The sequence below is a fragment of the Dreissena polymorpha genome, chromosome 1, assembly GCF_020536995.1.
Source record: "Dreissena polymorpha isolate Duluth1 chromosome 1, UMN_Dpol_1.0, whole genome shotgun sequence".
NCBI classification, from domain to species: Eukaryota; Metazoa; Mollusca; class Bivalvia; order Myida; family Dreissenidae; genus Dreissena; species Dreissena polymorpha.
The window spans coordinates 46,381,559-46,398,600 of NC_068355.1; the positions used below are offsets into that span (position 1 = coordinate 46,381,559).

Here is a 17,042-nt window from a genome sequence, read left to right on the forward strand (position 1 = left end):
TTAACTATCTCAACATCAGAAGCGCTGTTGAGCAGCGTAAATGATTTTTATGTCGACCACCACTATAGTGGGGGACATATTGTTTTTGCCCTGTCTGTAAGTTTGTTTGTGTGTTTGTTTGCCTCAACTTAAACATTTGCAATAACTTTTGCAATATTGAAGATAGCAACTTGATATTTGGCATGCATGTGTATCTCATGGAGCTGCACATTTTGAGTGGTGAAAGGTCAAGGTCATCCTTCAAGGTCAAAGGTCAAATGTATAGCTTCAAAGCGGCGCAAAAGGGGACATAGTGTTTCTGACAAACACATATCTTGTTTTTAATTGCAAGAAGATGTTTGCCATCTTAAAAAAAAACAAAAAACAATCAAATAACACAAGGTTGACAAGGATATTGTACATGAAGTATAATTTTTAAACTCTTTTAAGCTTTTCTAAGGATTTACGCAAAATACATCAATACAGATTATTTGTAGCTAGCATTTGTTTATTTTTGCAAACAATAAAGTTCGGGAATGCATTTTGGATTACAAATTTATCTAGACGCATTAGAAAATGTTTGGGTGGATTTTGGAATGTCTTATTTTATATTCTAATATTTAACAATTGGAAAAAACACATAATGTTACAATAATGCAAAGATTTTAAATCTGTTTCGTAGATTTACTTCAGAAAGCTATACATACTTATTTACCGTAATTAATACTTTACATTTATGGACCTTTAAAAATAATTTATTTCTTAAAGGTCTGAAAATATTTTACATGAAAATACCCCATAAAAGAAAGGGTCTGAAAATTTAGAGACAATATGAAATTCTATTGATTGCATTGAAGTTTGGATATTCTTGTGTTTTAATTGCTTATGGTTAGCAATCAATATACTTAAGTAAGGACCTTTATATTACTGAAGTAAAAAAACTATTATTTCATTGATTGCTTTTGAATTGTTGTCTTTTATCCTCAAGTATAGCGAAATACATTTGCAGCCAATTTTTTACACACAGGTTTTAACCCTTTCTCCCATAAGAATCACGTGAAAATGGCTTTTGCAACCAGCATAAAACCAGAACAGCCTGCAAGTAACTCACAGTCTGTTCAGTTTGTATGCTGTTTGCTGCTCATCAGTATCTAATGGCTGGAAATGAAGCTTTTAAAACTTTAATCTAGTAAGAAAGGTATTTTTTAAATTTAACTTTCAAAGGGACTACAACTGCGTTAAAATATGTATCTAAGTGGTAAAGTGTTAAGAGTTGTATTGCGCCTTAGAAAACTGAACTGACATGTTGCATTAAATAACAAAACTTTTCAAAAGCAATTGGATTATCATCATTTTCTCTACTTGACATCATACAGAAAAGGATCCAAAATAAATATGATGAACTTATTATTTACTTATGACGATAAATTCAAAATATTAAAGCTATATGGTAAAACAATTGTCTACAACCAGTATACATGCCAATTTACCCAAATAACAGTATTCATGCCAATTTACCCAAGTAACAACCTTGTAATGATCCACTGACTTCTTATATTTGTTTTCCTGTTTTATGGCTGTAATAAGGTTGTAAAAACATTTGTGTCATGTGTCAATGTATGAACACATAATTGTTGAATTCTGATAAAATTAAAATGATAGGAAATTAAGAGTCATTTATGATAGGAAAAAATCTGTTTGTCAAAAAACAAGATTTTCCCTTAAAATGATTATTTTGGATAAAAATGAGTAAGTGTGGAAATTTTAGAGTATTTATGGTAATATACTACATCTTCTTACAATGTCCACGCCTGCAATGTCATTATCATCTGCCTTACAATTGTTAAAATGAATATTTTAACGCAGTTTAATTGCCTTGCGCTTATATGGAGGGCCCCAAACTCTTTCATTTAAATCTGAAGTAAATTTATCCATATTATAGTCAAGAAAATACTGTATTTTTAGCTCGGCGTTTTCGGAGAAAACCCAAGGTATTGTCATAGCCAGCTCGTCATCTGCCGTCCGCGTCGTGCTAAAACCTTAACATTGGCTCTAAAATCAAAGTGCTTCCACCTACAACTTTGAAACTTCATATGTAGATGCACCTTGATGAGTTCTACACACCACACCCATTTTGAGGTCACTAGGTCAAAGGTCAAGGTCACTGTGACCTAAAAAAAATAAAATTATTCTGACAAACTTTCATTTAATTCAAAACTGCACCTGTAGCTGAGCGTGGCACCCGTTATGCGGTGCTCTTGTTAAATTTCACAGCTGTGTTTTTAAATCACATTAACATTTCACTGCTTTGAGAAAAACATTTATTTTCACAAATTGACAATGTGTGTCTTCACAAGTTTAAGGGGGAAAGACTGGATTGTAAATAATTGCTTAATGTTAATTAGATTTGCAAAAGAAGCATTTTAAAACTGGCTGATTTGTTTTAATATTGTTAATGACTACCTTTAACCAAAGGAATGTGTGCTTATATTTTAAAGGTAATCAATTGTGAAATACAATGTCTATAATTCCATTTCATTGTTCGTATCAATATCTTATAAATGAATGGAGCTGCAATTTTGTATAGGCTATTTGCCACCATTTTTCTTTTGAAGACCCATTTGATGCTTTCAAGGAAAACAAAATGAAACATGTCTAGTTTTAAAAACAACTCTTTATTGTTAAAGCTCCCATTTTTCTCAAATGTCAGCAATTGTTTCCTGCCCCCTCTCAAAACTGTTTGGTAATATTTTCATTTGATCATGGCACTTCCTTGAATGTTTTGGGAAATAATGTGGCATGTTCAATGATGCTTATAACATTTCTTTAAAAAAATTATAAAAAAACGTCTCTGGTAATCAAGCATTCCTTGAATACTCAAATATTTTGACCAGTTTATAATATTGAAAACATCTGAATAATCGGGAAAAAAAATCACAATTAAATATGTTAAACACTTAAAATTTCAGAAAAAGGAAGGACAAGCACAAAGAGAATGAAGCAATACAGTTTGATTTCGACATGGGGAAAGATGTTCCTGAAAATGTCGCAGCGGAAATGGTATTACATGTGCATGTTTACAATCTCAGTTTTAAAGATACAGGGAAAATAAATCAGTCAATAATGCTGTTAGTTAGGCAATTAGATAAGTGCCACTTACATTGTTGAGAGCTCTTGACATTTTAAAGTGGTGAATGAAACTTGCTGACTAGAAATGATATGTAGCTTGTGTTCTAAGAATACTTACTCCAGAATCAATAGAATTTCAGTTCGTAAGGTACAAGTACAAGTTTTTACAATAATTATTTGCTCAATGTATTGAAAACATTAAAACTTATGTCTGAAAACATGAACTTATAAGCACATAACACCATTTATACATAGTTTTGCTTGAAAATGACCTATTAGTGAACTCACATGGCCGATCATGTTTTATTTATTAGCTCACCTGAGCACAACGTGCTCATGGTGAGCTTTTGTGATCGCCTTTTGTCCGTCGTCAACATTTTGCCTTGTGAACACTCTAGAGGTCACATTTATTGTCCGATCTTCATGAAACTTGGTCAGAACATTTGTCTCATTGATACCTAGACAAAGTTTGAAACTGGGTCATGCTTGGTCCAAACTAGGTCACAAGGTCAAAAAAAAGAAAAACCTTGTGAACACTGTAGAAGTCACATTTGATGCCCAATCTTCATGTAACTTTGTCAAAATATTTTTGGTAAATGATATGTTGGTTGAGTTCAAAAATGGTTCCGGTCCGTTGAAAAACATGGCCACCAGGGGGCGGGACAGTATTCCTTATATGGCTATTGAGAAACCTTGTGAACACTAGAAGTCACAATTTTTGCCCAATCATCATGAAACTTGGTCAAAACATTCGTTTAATTGATATCTCGGACAAGTTCGAAAATGGTCCAGATCGGTGAAAAAACATGGTCGCCAGAGGGCGGGGCAGTTTTCTCTATATGTATATAGTGAAAACATGTGAACACTCTAGAAGTCACATTTTTGGCCCAATCTTCATGAAATTTGGTCAGAACATGTGTTTTCTGGATATGACTGTTGAGTTCGAAAATGGTTCGGTTTAAAAATGTTAAAAAAACATGTCTGCCAGGGTGGGGGGGTCATTTTCCTTATATTTATATTGTAAAAAAAGCTTGTGAACACTGTAGAAGTCACATTTTTTGCCTAATCATCATAATTTTTTTTTCTAAACATCAATTTTATAGATATCTCGGACGAGTTTGAAAATGGTCATGTTGGGGGAAAAAACATTGCCTCCAGGGGATGGGGCAGTTTTCTCTATATGTATATAGTGAAAACATGTAAACAGTCTAGAAGACACATTTTTTGCCCAATCTTCATGAAATTTGGTCAGAACATTTGTTTCATGGATACGATAGTTGAGTTCGAAAATGGTTTGGATCGTTTAAAAAACATGGCCGCCAGGGGATTGGCGTATTTTTCTTATATTTATATAGTAAAAAAGCTTGTGAACACTCTAGCTTCCTAATTTTCCGGCAGTTTTGTCTGAGCTCTCCTCTTCCTTCCTGAAGAAATATCTCTGCTGATTAATCTAGATTTTTTTAATTTCGATTTTTTCTGTAGGTTTAATCCTTGGAATCCAATGCCAGAAAGGAAGTGATCTCAGAACTAAATTCTATTATAGAATGGGCAGTAACTCTTACTCAGGAATTTGAGAGAACTCTTTATTCATCAACATACTAGTATGCTCAAGATAGTCTCCCTTTAAGGGTCCACATTTCTGCTAAAATAAACTGGGTTTTATTGTTAAATACAATGACACACATTATCAAAGATAATCCAAGTGGTGCTACAAAGAAAAGATATTGAAATAGTGAGCAATTTTAACTACCTATGTATTGTTATGTCAATTGGGGGCTCATATATACCTGCCACGAAGACAGTATATGGCAAAGCTACAAGGGTGATGAATTCCCTTTTTCGTATTTTGAAAGATATGGAAGTGCAAATAAATTTTATGTTCAAGATGCCTATGTCTTGTTAATCCTTAATTATAATTTCGAAGTCTGGGGATTTATTGCGGCAACTAATATCAAATGTATTCACAGAAAGTTCTGTAAAAGACTGTTTAATGTCAAACTGTCAACAAATTCACCTATGCTGAAGTTGGTCAATTTCCTTTATTTCCTTTATTCATTGGTAGATACCTAAGAATTGTTAAATATTTTTTGAAACTTCACCAAAGGAAACAATGAAATTGTATCCTTACTACTGTAATTAATATGCACAGATTAAAAATTGAAACACAAAATAAAGCTGTTAATTAGTCCTCCAAAGTTCGCCAAATTTGAAACCAAACAGGATTTACAGATGAATGGTTGTTTCCTGAGTCAGTTATAATTGAAAGCTCTATTCCTTTGTTATAGATAAGACTCAGAGATCAGTATGAGTGGAGAGTTAATGTTGTTCATCAATTTCATTACTACTTTATAAAGAACGTAAACCTGTATTTGTCTGTGTATGTAGATGTAATTGACAATCGAAGCATCATTGCTAAAATATGTCTGTCGTCACATAAGTTGTTAATTGAAACTGGCAGACATTAATATAACATTATCAGAAATGAAAGAATTTGCACTTTATTTTCACTTAACAATTAAGAATATCACTTTATACTTAAATGTTCATTTTATGTAGAAGAAAGAGCCAAATTCATATCGAAACACTTCTCAATAAGACCAAGTTTGCATAAATTTTTGAAACTTTTAAATAGTTACAATAAAGGGACCCTTTGGAAGTTTATTGTACTACATGCTTTAAGAAATTGAATCGTTCTTTTACTCATTGTTTATTTTTAGCTCGGCTGTTTTCAGAGAAAACCCGAGGTATTTTCATAGCTAGCTCGGCCGTCTGCGTCATGCTAAAGCCTTGACATTTGTCTCTAAAATCAAAGTGCTTCCACCTACAACTTTGAAACTTCATATGTAGATGCGCCTTGATGAGTTCCACGCGCCACACCCATTTTTGGGTCACTAGGTCAAAGGTCAAGGTCACTGTGACCTGTAAAAAAAAAATTAATTCTGACAAGCTTTCATTTATTCAAAACTGCACTGTCAGCAGAGCGTTGGCACCCGATATGCGGTGCTCTTGTTGTAATTTAATATGAAATGAATTGACTGTGTTTTTGTCTGTGAACGGTGATCTCTGTTAACTGTACAGTTTAACGTGAAATTAATGCATTTTTGTCCCCTATCGGTTTCACCGGAGGGGACTTATGGTTTGCGCTCTGTCTGTCAGTCTGTCTGTCCTTCACACTTTTCTGGATCCTTCTATAACTTTAAAAGTTCTAAATATTTTTTCATGAAACTTGCAACATGGATAGATGGCAATATGGGCATTATGCACGTCATTTCATTTTGTTCCTACGTCAAAAATTGTTGGTATGGCAACCGGAAAAAAAAATCTGAAAATGGTGGAATTTCTGACAATGATGCGGCCTGTAGGGGACCATATTGCTTGACAATAGCCTTGTTTTTACCTGTTTCCACTGATTTTTGTTATTAATAACTGGTTTATATACTCAATTCATTGTTTATATGACACACAGCACTCCTATTCCTAACATGTTGTTGATCACTTGATGAAAGTTTGCATTAATAAAGAAAGTAGTTGAGCCATTCTTAGGGAAAAATGGGATTAATGCATGTGTGAATAGTATCCCCTCAGAGTGTCATCCTTGATAAGCCTTTGGCTTATGTTAAACAATACTTTATCATATGTGATTTGCTCAGAAACTGGCTCATTGCTTTTCGCTTCGTAGTGTTTTGTTTCATTTCATGATGTTTTATGTCCAAAGGTCAAGTCTGGGTTTCTTCAAGAAGAAGATGTGAAAATAGTCAGCAAGCATATCAAAGACCGTGTTGAAAAGGTATTCTTATCTGATATAACAAATGTTTTAAGCCCATCTGGGTACGTAGTGCTTGAGGGGTGAGATATTGTGATCAACCTGTGACTGGTGTTGGTGTGCGGCATTGAAAGGGCTGTGTACATCATTAACTTATTTTTAACGGTATGGTGGCATATAGCAGTCGCACTGTCCGTCCCGCATTTAATTTGCTAGAGTTTTTTTACGCAACACTTTCAGGTATTGAGCTGATTTTTGGTATGTGAGTCTACCAACATGACTTGCAAATGAAGTGTGATATTCTTTCCAGTCCATGGATTTTTATGCCCCCCGGATCGAATGATCGGGGGTTTATTGTTTTTGGCCTGTCAGTCTGTCATTCTGTCCAAAAACTTTAACCTTGGTTAAAGTTTTGCGATAACTTGCAATATTGAAGATAGCAACTTGATATTTTGCATGCATGTGTATCTCATGGAGCTGCACATTTTGAGTGGTGAAAGGTCATCCTTCAAGGTAAAAGGTCAAACATATGGCTTTAAAGGAGTGCAGTAGGGGGCATTGTGTTTCACAAACACAGCTCTTGTTGGAAATGTTATGGGCCTTGAACTTTTTCTGTTATAACCTTTTTTCAAAGGTTTTTGTACTTAACGCTTTCAAATATTTAGCACCTACAAGACTTACAGATGATGTGTGGGTTTCATTCCAGTCCATAGATTTAGCTAAAGTTTTGGGCCTTGCGCTTCAAAATTTTCTGTTTTCTGGAGTATTTTTCCAAAACACATATCTTGTTCATTTAATCTTGACAAAACTTATGTTCATCTGGTAAATATCTTGGTTAAGTTCTAATCTGGGTCATATGGGTCCAAAAATTAGGTCACTATGTCAAATCTAAGAAAAATCCTGTTACCACTCAGGTGGCCTCATTTATGACTTAATTTTCATTAAACTTGGTCAGAATGTTTATTTTGAAAATATCTAGGCCAAGTTTGATTCTGGGTCAGAGTCTACTTAAAACTTAGTAACCTGTCAAATCTTTAAAAAAAAACAAACTTTATTTTATTAATTTTTAACAAAACAAAAGCAAAGCAAAATGACACAAAGAGTTTAGACATATATGATGTCAGTAAACAGCGGTTGTTAATTATATTCCACCCTCTGGTAATATACTTTAGTTGATCCTTCAGCATGTATACAACTATTTTTTAAGGTTTTGTTTTAAATAGTGCCATCTCCATTATTTTAGCAATCTGCTGTTAGAATTTTCAGGATTCTTGTAATCACTGTACACTTTGTGCTTGTGATTCCTAGGTGAAGCGTGATCGTGCCATGAAGGCTGAGGACAGGAAGGATGGTGAAGGTGCGGTGCCCAGCTCCGCACTCAGTGAATCCCAGAGTACTGGGGGCCAGTCTGAATGGGACACCATGTCGCAGGCCTCCAACTCCAGTATTGCACAGGTACAATAGGGATAAATGTATGGAATACTACACTTTCTGACTGGGGACAGTTGTGTTAATTCCATTAAAAATGGGTTAAAATTTAGAGAGATTTCCTTTAAAAATCTGACAATGAATTTGTAAATTTCCTGTAAAAACTCCCTTTTTACATTGATAATAAGTGTAAGATGACAATATTTGCCATTCATATGACATCACAAGATTATAAGACTATTAGTATAAACATAACTGCAAATTGTGTTTGAAAATTTACTATTTCTTTTGTACAATACCCGGTAAGTAGAGAATGTCTGTGCATCAATCCTAACAGATAAGCAACCTACAGAAGAGCCAGTCTGGCCAAAACATCCCTGCTTCAAGTCAGAAATTCAGCCAGCCAAATCAGCAGGTGAGCGGACAACAGTTTCAAGGTCAACAACAACAACAGTTCCAAGGTCAGCAACAGATTGGTCAAGGTCAACAACAGATTGGTCAAGGTCAGCAACATTTGGGTCAAGGTCAACAACAGATGGGTCAGGGTCAACAACTAATGGGTCAGGGTCAACAACATATGGGTCAAGGTCAACAACAGATGGGTCAGGATCAACAACAGATGGGTCAAGGTCAACAACAGATTGGTCAAGGTCAGCAGTTCCCGGTGCAAGCCTCCACAGGCCATGCACCACTACATACATACATACATACATACTCTCTCCAGCATCAGTCTGCCTTCCCTCAGCCTCACATGCAGCAGTTCAGTCAGCAACAGCAGCAACTTGGGCATCAGCAACAACAGCAACAGCTACTTGGACAACAACAACAACAGCAGCAGCTACTTGGGCATCAACAACAACAACAGCAGCAGCAACTTGCACAACAACAACAACAGCAGCAGCAGCAACTTGGGTATCAACAACAGCAGCAACAGCATCAGTTTTCTCTGTCCCAGCATTCAATGCCTCAGTCTGGTAGCCAGCAGTCATTCACTATGGGAGCCCATACCATGCAGCCTCAGATGTCATACAGTCAGCCGGCTGGTCAGTCCATGCCACAGGCTGGGGGGCAGATGCAGGGGCAAACAATTGGCACAGAGGAAAACAAAGTGCAAGCACAACCATCTGCAGACGAACCAAAGACTGGTAAGTTCCACATTATAAATATTTTTATTTTTTGTATTATTCGATTTGAATGCAATATCAAAACTTAATTATAAAAATGATTTGTTAACTTGTTTGTATATTGTTGGTTGGATCTTTCTTTGAAAAGTTTATCTTGTTCTTTAACATATTTAGTTTACTCTCTGTTAGATGTAGTTAAAAAAAACACAAAGACATTAACCAGGTGGGTTGTTGATTATGTCTTTCAATTGCCATTTGTACAGCATTGCATTGCATTTCATCATAAAACTTGTGCATTTTAGTTCCGTCAGAAACACAGCAGCTAACCAAACCAGAGTTGCCTGCTGTAAGTAATATTGGATTACAATAAATTAAAGATAACTATTCATCTCTAGTTTATTTTATAATTGTTTCAATCTTTTTTTATTGGAGACTTTGCATAATTTGTAATATTTTCTTTAAATAAAACCAGTTTTAATGCAGATTGAATATTTATACAATATGATTGAATAGTTTTTAACATAATATGTTACTTTTGCAGGTAACTGGGCCTAAGGCAAGTGGTACAGGACCTACGTCTGAGGGGCAACAGCCCTCTGGATCCATGGTAAGAGGCACTGTTAGAATATAATATGGTTTCTCATATAACCAAGTTCCTTATTGGCTCAACTATTCACCAATTAGTCAGAGCTATATACCACTCACCAAAATGTTAGCATCTGCGTAATGTTGCGGTTAAGGTAAACCTGCAACATCTCCATTTTATTGTCTCTACTCCAGGTATTATATTTAAACTACTGACTGATCTATCAAGCGATTGCATTTTGGGTCATTGTTGTCAAGGTCACTGTAACTTATAATAGAAAGTGTTTCTTCTTGAAAACTTGAGCTTGGGGTATGGTACTTTAACTTTTGTGAAGGTATCTTACTTGCAGACCTAGGCTGGGATTGAATTTGTGGCCAGCTGAGTCAAGGTCCTTATTGTTTGAAATACATGTAGTAAATTGGTTTCCACTTACAACTTGAGTTTGGATGATGTTATTGTGCTGTAGGTAGCTTACATTTATCTGTTGTTTACAAACGACATATTTGTTGAAAATCTTGTTTCTTTATATGTAAACATGTCTTGTTTTAATATTCTTTAATTCAGCTTCAAGGTGGCATGTACTAAATAACTTCTACATGTATTCAACTTCAAATATGTATTTGTGGTCATCATATCAGGTGACTTAAAGAGAATATACATCATACTATTAAAATGGATGAATAGTCAAGCGCACTGTCCAGAGGCAGCTCTTGTCTTTGGGGTTTTGTTCATTTGATTTTCTGTGTTTTAACATTTTAACGTATTTCTGCATCATTTTCTAAATTTTATAGAGAAGCTTCGTTACTATAAGATTTCCATGAGTTCTAGGGTGGGGTGTTCTTTGAAACCAATATCAAAATAGTATAAACAATAACAAGTACAAACAACAACAGCAACAACCAACAAGAAGAAACATTTCTTAATATTTCGGTATGTGGGTGTATATAGGTTACTTCTCACCCTAGAATTTCAGGTTCATTTGTTACTGATTGGCTTATTTATGGATAGACATAACTTGTTATTATTATGGTAGACATTAGTTCTGTTGTTTGGGAATGTGAATGTTGTTTCAAGCACATTGTTGTTCTATGCCAAAGGCTATAAGGTTCTTGTAGACATTAACCAATATTTATGCAAAATGACTAAGGCTTATCAACCTACCATATGAGTGGCAGTCTGGGAAAACCAGACTTAATGCATTTGTTTTAAGTATCGTCCCAGATAAGCATGTACAGACCAAGAGAATTCATAAAAGAACACTTTCTACTTTAACAAAAAATTCAATCACGACATAAAGTGTTGTACTTGACAAGCCTGTGTATACTGCACCAGCTGATCTGAGACGATACTCAATCACGACATAAAGTGTCGTACTTGACAAGCCTGTGTATACTGCACCAGCTGATCTGAGACGATACTAAAGTGTCGTACTTGACAAGCCTGTGTATACTGCACCAGCTGATCTGAGACGATACTAAAGTGTCGTACTTGACAAGCCTGTGTATACTGCACCAGCTGATCTGAGACGATACTTAAGGCACATGCATTATGTCTGGATTTCTCAGAGACCCAGTAATATATATATAAACACTTGTTATATTAATCTTCATTGTAATTTCCTTCTTTCTGTTAATTCTTTGCTTTGTTAAGTTACTGACTGATATTTTTGACATACTGAGACAAAATACCTATTTTTTGCTACTTAAGGATATATTTGTCTTACATATAAATTAGGAAAGTGCTTACTTAGAAATAATAAAAAATTGGACTCATAATCACGAAACAAACAAGAAGTAGACGAACCTGTTCATGTGGCCATGAATATCATGCTCTGTGCATTTCAATATCATGCCTTAAAAGCCAATTAACCAAAGCCACCATCATGTTACTTGAAATATTTCACAAGTCACATTATTAGTCACCAGGCAGTGTTACATGCTGAGAAAAAATGTTGACAACAACACTCTCATGTGAAAAAAAAAACACCAGTGTTTGTGCATTCAACAGCAGCGGATGTGTTACATGTGACATGCATGAGTATATTTTGAAATAACAAAATACTTTTAAACTTATTGAAATGTTTGCACAGCTACGGTTTCTCTTTTATGTGACAAATAAATATCTTTCCTACGCAGTCCTTGATGGAATTTGGCTAACGTCTTATGGCAATTATTTAAACCTACTGAAACTTATAACTGCAGTCTGGCTGTAAATTCTTTTCCATGTATTGCTTATCAAGCACATTTAATCTTTCTGTGTGTTTCTGAATCCAGATCAAATTAATCAGGGACATTTTTTGTAGACCAGAAGTTATATAATGTTACTGAAAGCACTGTGCTCTTCCTTCCTGTTATGTAAACTTGACCGTGGCATTTATAAATATGTTTGTACTTTTAAGGGATTGGGGAGGTAGGGTACAATATTATGCTAGTTGTAAAATATGCTGAGAAGATGAAGGGTTAATTTGTGATATAAGGCATTACCAAAAGTGATTGAGAACCCTTTTTGTAGTTGTAAGACTAACTGTTGGATATGGTTTATTTATCCAGCTGGTTTCAGTCCTATAAGGCAATAGAAAATACATTCCTAGATTCTCATCCTCGCCCGCCCATCGAAAATTGTCCGGCCCGAATGGTTTTTATTTTGAAAAAAAAATCCGTAAAAAAAAAAACAACCGCAAAATATTGAGGACAAAACGGCTGAATGAGTACAAAAATAGCTAATTGCGAATCGGCAACTCAATGTCTCCGAGGCGCTTATTGATTTTTAATGGCGCACAAGCGTCGTCTGAAATTTAAGTGATCGAGCGAAAACAGCAACAAAATGTTAATTATTTTGAGATGTAGAAACGGCGTTACAAATGTAAAAAATTGGTACGGGGTGTCAAAATGTGCAGAAACTAACTCTTTTATTTTATATAATTTTACATACATACATACATACATATACGTGTTATGCATATAAACCAACAAATTCGTGAACATTTCATTACTTATATATAAACCCACCCGCCCCAACTTTCCCCGACATTTGGATGCGAATCTAGTTATTGTCCCTCGCCTTAGGTGGAGGGATATTGTTTTGGCGTTGTCCGTCCTTCCGCCTTTCCGTCTGTTCGTTCGGCACTTTTGTGTCCGGAGCCATATCTTGGAAGTGCTTTTGAGGATTTCATTGAAACTTGGTATGAGTATATATATGGATAAGAGTATGATGCACGCCAAATGGCATTGTACACCATCTGTTAATAATGGAGTTATGGCCCTTTGTATCTTGAAAAAATGCTTTTTTGTGTGTCCGGAGCCAAATCTTGAAAGTGCTTTGACGGATTTCATTGAAACTTGGTATGAGTATATATATGGATAAGAGAATGATGAACGTTGGCATTGTCCATCCGTCCAGAAAACTTTTGTGTCCAGAAGTATATTGGCGGGGGATATCAATTCAACGAATTTGCTTGTTTATTTTCTATTGCCTAATATAAATTGTTTATATGATACATGTTTTGTAACTATACAAATGCAACATTATAAATCACAGAGCAAGTAGTTGTATGTATTGCAACACATTTCTGGTAATAAATTACTCAATCTTTATCCTTGACATACCACTGTCATCAAGCAAATGGCCAATGACACATCGTCTGCTCTGTAACATGTGGATAAAATGATTAATTATTCTAGATTGAAGCAAAGTATCGGAGAGATTTGCATCATTCGTCATACATTGTGTGCTAGGAACACATTTTTCATTAGCATATTTTTCTTTTGCCAACAATGTACCATTATGGTATTTGTTAAACATGGATATGTTTTGAATGTTTAACTTTGATGTCACCTTTTCATTAGGATTTATTGCAAAATCATTCAAGCTTTGAAGATCACTAATATTATGACAGCATTAATCATGTCCATACCTTTAATATACTTCATTTAACACCCAAAACCCATTTCGGTGTGTACGGGAGATTGGAGGGTGGGCTATATAGGAATCACTTTGTCTCCTTTGTCCATAAACTGTGACTTTCCATGAAATTGCAGAATAGATTTTGAGATAACTAAGCACATATGCTAACCTACATCAGGCAATGTGCTGCACGCAAAAGCACATTTCTACTTTTAAGTTCTAGGTTATGGTTTGATATCATCGGTCAAATCACTTAAAAACTATTGTCAAAGTAGGGATTGTCAAATATTTAACTTGAAGGCTTTTATAGTACAATATTTCTTAAAATTAAACAATGTATTTTTAACTCAAACATGACTATGCATTTAAGAAATTTGATATAACTGTACACCAACCTGACCTACATGGGACAATGTTTGGTGCCCAATAACTTTACGGCTACCTGCAAGGTCAAGGTCATACTTAGTTACAATGCACCACTTTATTATCAAAATAGATTTTGTCCCCTATTAAACCTGACCATATGGCTGCCTTGACGTGTGAACACATATTTAAAGGTCAAGGAACCTACAAGTTTTATTTTGTAGAAATAAGGTTATCCACTCTGTAATTTCACCATGTATTGAAGGCTTTAAAAAGAACATGCACAAATGTCAACCTCTATGAAGTGGAATGTCACAGTCAAGAACAACATTGATTCTTCGAAGGTTATACTTTGAGATAAAAAAATAAACAAACAAACGATGAAAGTAAAGACTGTACATCTTTGTCTAAGTGGCGGTATAAATCACTGTCAGTGATAGCTCTAATTATTTAAAGTGGTCAACAAATCATTCTTTGGTTATTCTCAAGTCATCTAGAATGTTTTATTAATTGAAGTATGCGTAGAAACATGCACATCCTTGTTTGTTGGAGTGTATTGACACTGTGGGCAATTCCATACTGTCTTAAATATCACATCATTTTAGCAGATTGTATCGGAACCCAAATCCTCTCCAAGTAAGTCGCGTCAGAAAGGGATGTCCCGAAGTGCCTCAGTCCAGAGTCGGTTACATCAGAAGGTGTGTTTCTCGCCACCCAATTCTTTTTAGCAGGATGCCTTAATCTAGTTTATGATGTTCAGTCACATGCTAGCCTGCTTTCTGATACCTGTCTTATCACTAGTGTTGTTTGTATTAACAGCTTGCTTAGTTTTTGCTCTAACAGCATTTTTGATCACAGTGTTTTTTGTTAACATGTTTGATTTTCTGCCTCTATATCAATTTATGCATTATTCAATAATCTAACACCTTACTGTACATTATTGAGTTTTATTGAACTGTTGTGCCCCTTTCAAATCTTTGTGGTGTATATAACTAACCTGCATATAGCTCAGTCACCGTGTGAAGATTTTTATGATGGAAAGCTTGTTACTAAGAACCAGTTAAGTTAATTATGTTCATGGATGAAGGAGGTTATACTACTTCTTAATTTCAATGCCAAGGCAAAACCACAGTTGTAATCTTTTATATCATTAAGTCATCTTTTTTAGCTCACCTGAGCACAACTCGCTCATGGTGAGCTTTTGTGATCGCTTTTTGCCCGTTGTCCGTCGTCAACATTTTGCCTTGTGAACACTCTAGAGGCAACATTTTTTGTCTGATCTTCATGAAATTTGGTCAGAACATTTGCCCCATTGAAACCTCGACTGAGTTCGAAACTGGGTCATGCTGGGTCAAAAACTAGGTAAAAAAAACAAAAAAAAACTTGTGAACACTGTAGAAGTCACGTTTGATGCCCAATCTTCATGTTAATTTGTCAAAATGTTTGTCTAAATGGTATGTTGGTTGAGTTCAAAAATGGTTCCAGTCCGTTGAAAAACATGGCCGCCAGGGGGCGGGGCAGTATTCCTTATATGGCTATAGAGAAACCTTGTGAACACTCTAGAAGTCACAATTTTTGCCAAATCATCATGAAACTTGGTCAAAACATTGGTTTCATTGATATCTCGGGCCAGTTCGAAAATGGTCCAGCTCGGTGAAAAATCATGGCCTCTAGGGGGCGGTGCAGTTTTCCTTATATGGCTATAGTAAAACCATGTTAACACTCTAGAGGCCACATTTATTGTCCAATCTTCATGAAATTTGGTTGGAAGATTGGTCTCAATGATATCTTGGATGAGTTCGAAAATGGTTACGTTTGCTCGAAAAACATGGCTACCGAGGGGTGGGGCATTTTTCCTTATATGGCTATAGTAAAACCTTGTGAACACTCTAGAGGCCACATTTATTGTCCAATCTTCGTGAAATTTGGTCAGAAGATAGGTCTCAATGATATCTTGGATGAGTTTGAAAATGGTTACGTTTGCTTGAAAAACATGGCTGACAAGAGGCTGGGCATTTTTATGCCCCCCTTCGAAGAAGAGGGGGTATATTGCTTTGCTCATGTCGGTCGGTCTGTCGGTCGGTCTGTCGGTCCGTCCACCAGGTGGTTGTCAGACGATAACTCAAGATTGCTTGGGCCTAGGATCATGAAACTTCATAGGTACATTGATCATGACTCGCAGATGACCCCTATTGATTTTGAGGTCACTAGGTCAAAGGTCAAGGTCACGGTGACCCGAAATAGTAAAATGGTTTTTTGAATGATAACTCAAGAACACATACGCCTAGGATCATGAAACTTCATGGGTAGATTGATCATGACTCGCAGATGACCCCTATTGATTTTGAGGTCACTAGGTCAAAGGTCAAGGTCACGGTGACCCAAAATAGTAAAATGGTTTCCAGATGATAACTCAAGAATGCATACGCCTAGGATCATGAAACTTCATAGGTAGATTGATCATGACTCGCAGATGACCCCTATTGATGTTCAGGTCACTAGGTCAAAGGTCAAGGTCCGCTAAGCCGAAATAGTAAAATGGTTTTTGGATGATAACTCAAGAACACATATGCCTAGGATCATGAAACATCATAGGTAGATTGATCATGACTCGCAGATGACCCCTATTGATTTTGAGGTCACAAGGTCAAAGGTCAAGTTCACGGTGACCCGAAATAGTAAAATGATTTTCGGATGATAACTCCAGAACGCTTTTGCCTAGGATCATGACACTTCATAGGTACATTGATCGTGACTCACAGATGAC

General features: G+C 35.7%; 1 protein-coding gene across 7 annotated transcripts in view; it reads left to right on the top strand.

Annotated features, from left to right (window-relative positions):
* Window positions 1-17,042, top strand: part of LOC127865071 (serine/threonine-protein kinase WNK1-like) — a 78,567-nt gene that overhangs the window by 34,940 nt on the left and 26,585 nt on the right. For 5 of the 7 annotated variants that reach the window (XM_052404947.1, XM_052404942.1, XM_052404948.1 and 2 more), the window contains 7 exons: window positions 2,949-3,039; window positions 6,824-6,895; window positions 8,180-8,326; window positions 8,637-9,444; window positions 9,726-9,769; window positions 9,965-10,030; window positions 14,881-14,973. In XM_052404947.1, coding sequence (XP_052260907.1) covers window positions 2,949-3,039; window positions 6,824-6,895; window positions 8,180-8,326; window positions 8,637-9,444; window positions 9,726-9,769; window positions 9,965-10,030; window positions 14,881-14,973 — 1,321 coding nt within the window. The remainder of the gene's footprint in view (window positions 1-2,948; window positions 3,040-6,823; window positions 6,896-8,179; window positions 8,327-8,636; window positions 9,445-9,725; window positions 9,770-9,964; window positions 10,031-14,880; window positions 14,974-17,042) is intronic. The other 2 variants (XM_052404943.1, XM_052404945.1) reach the window with 2 other exon arrangements.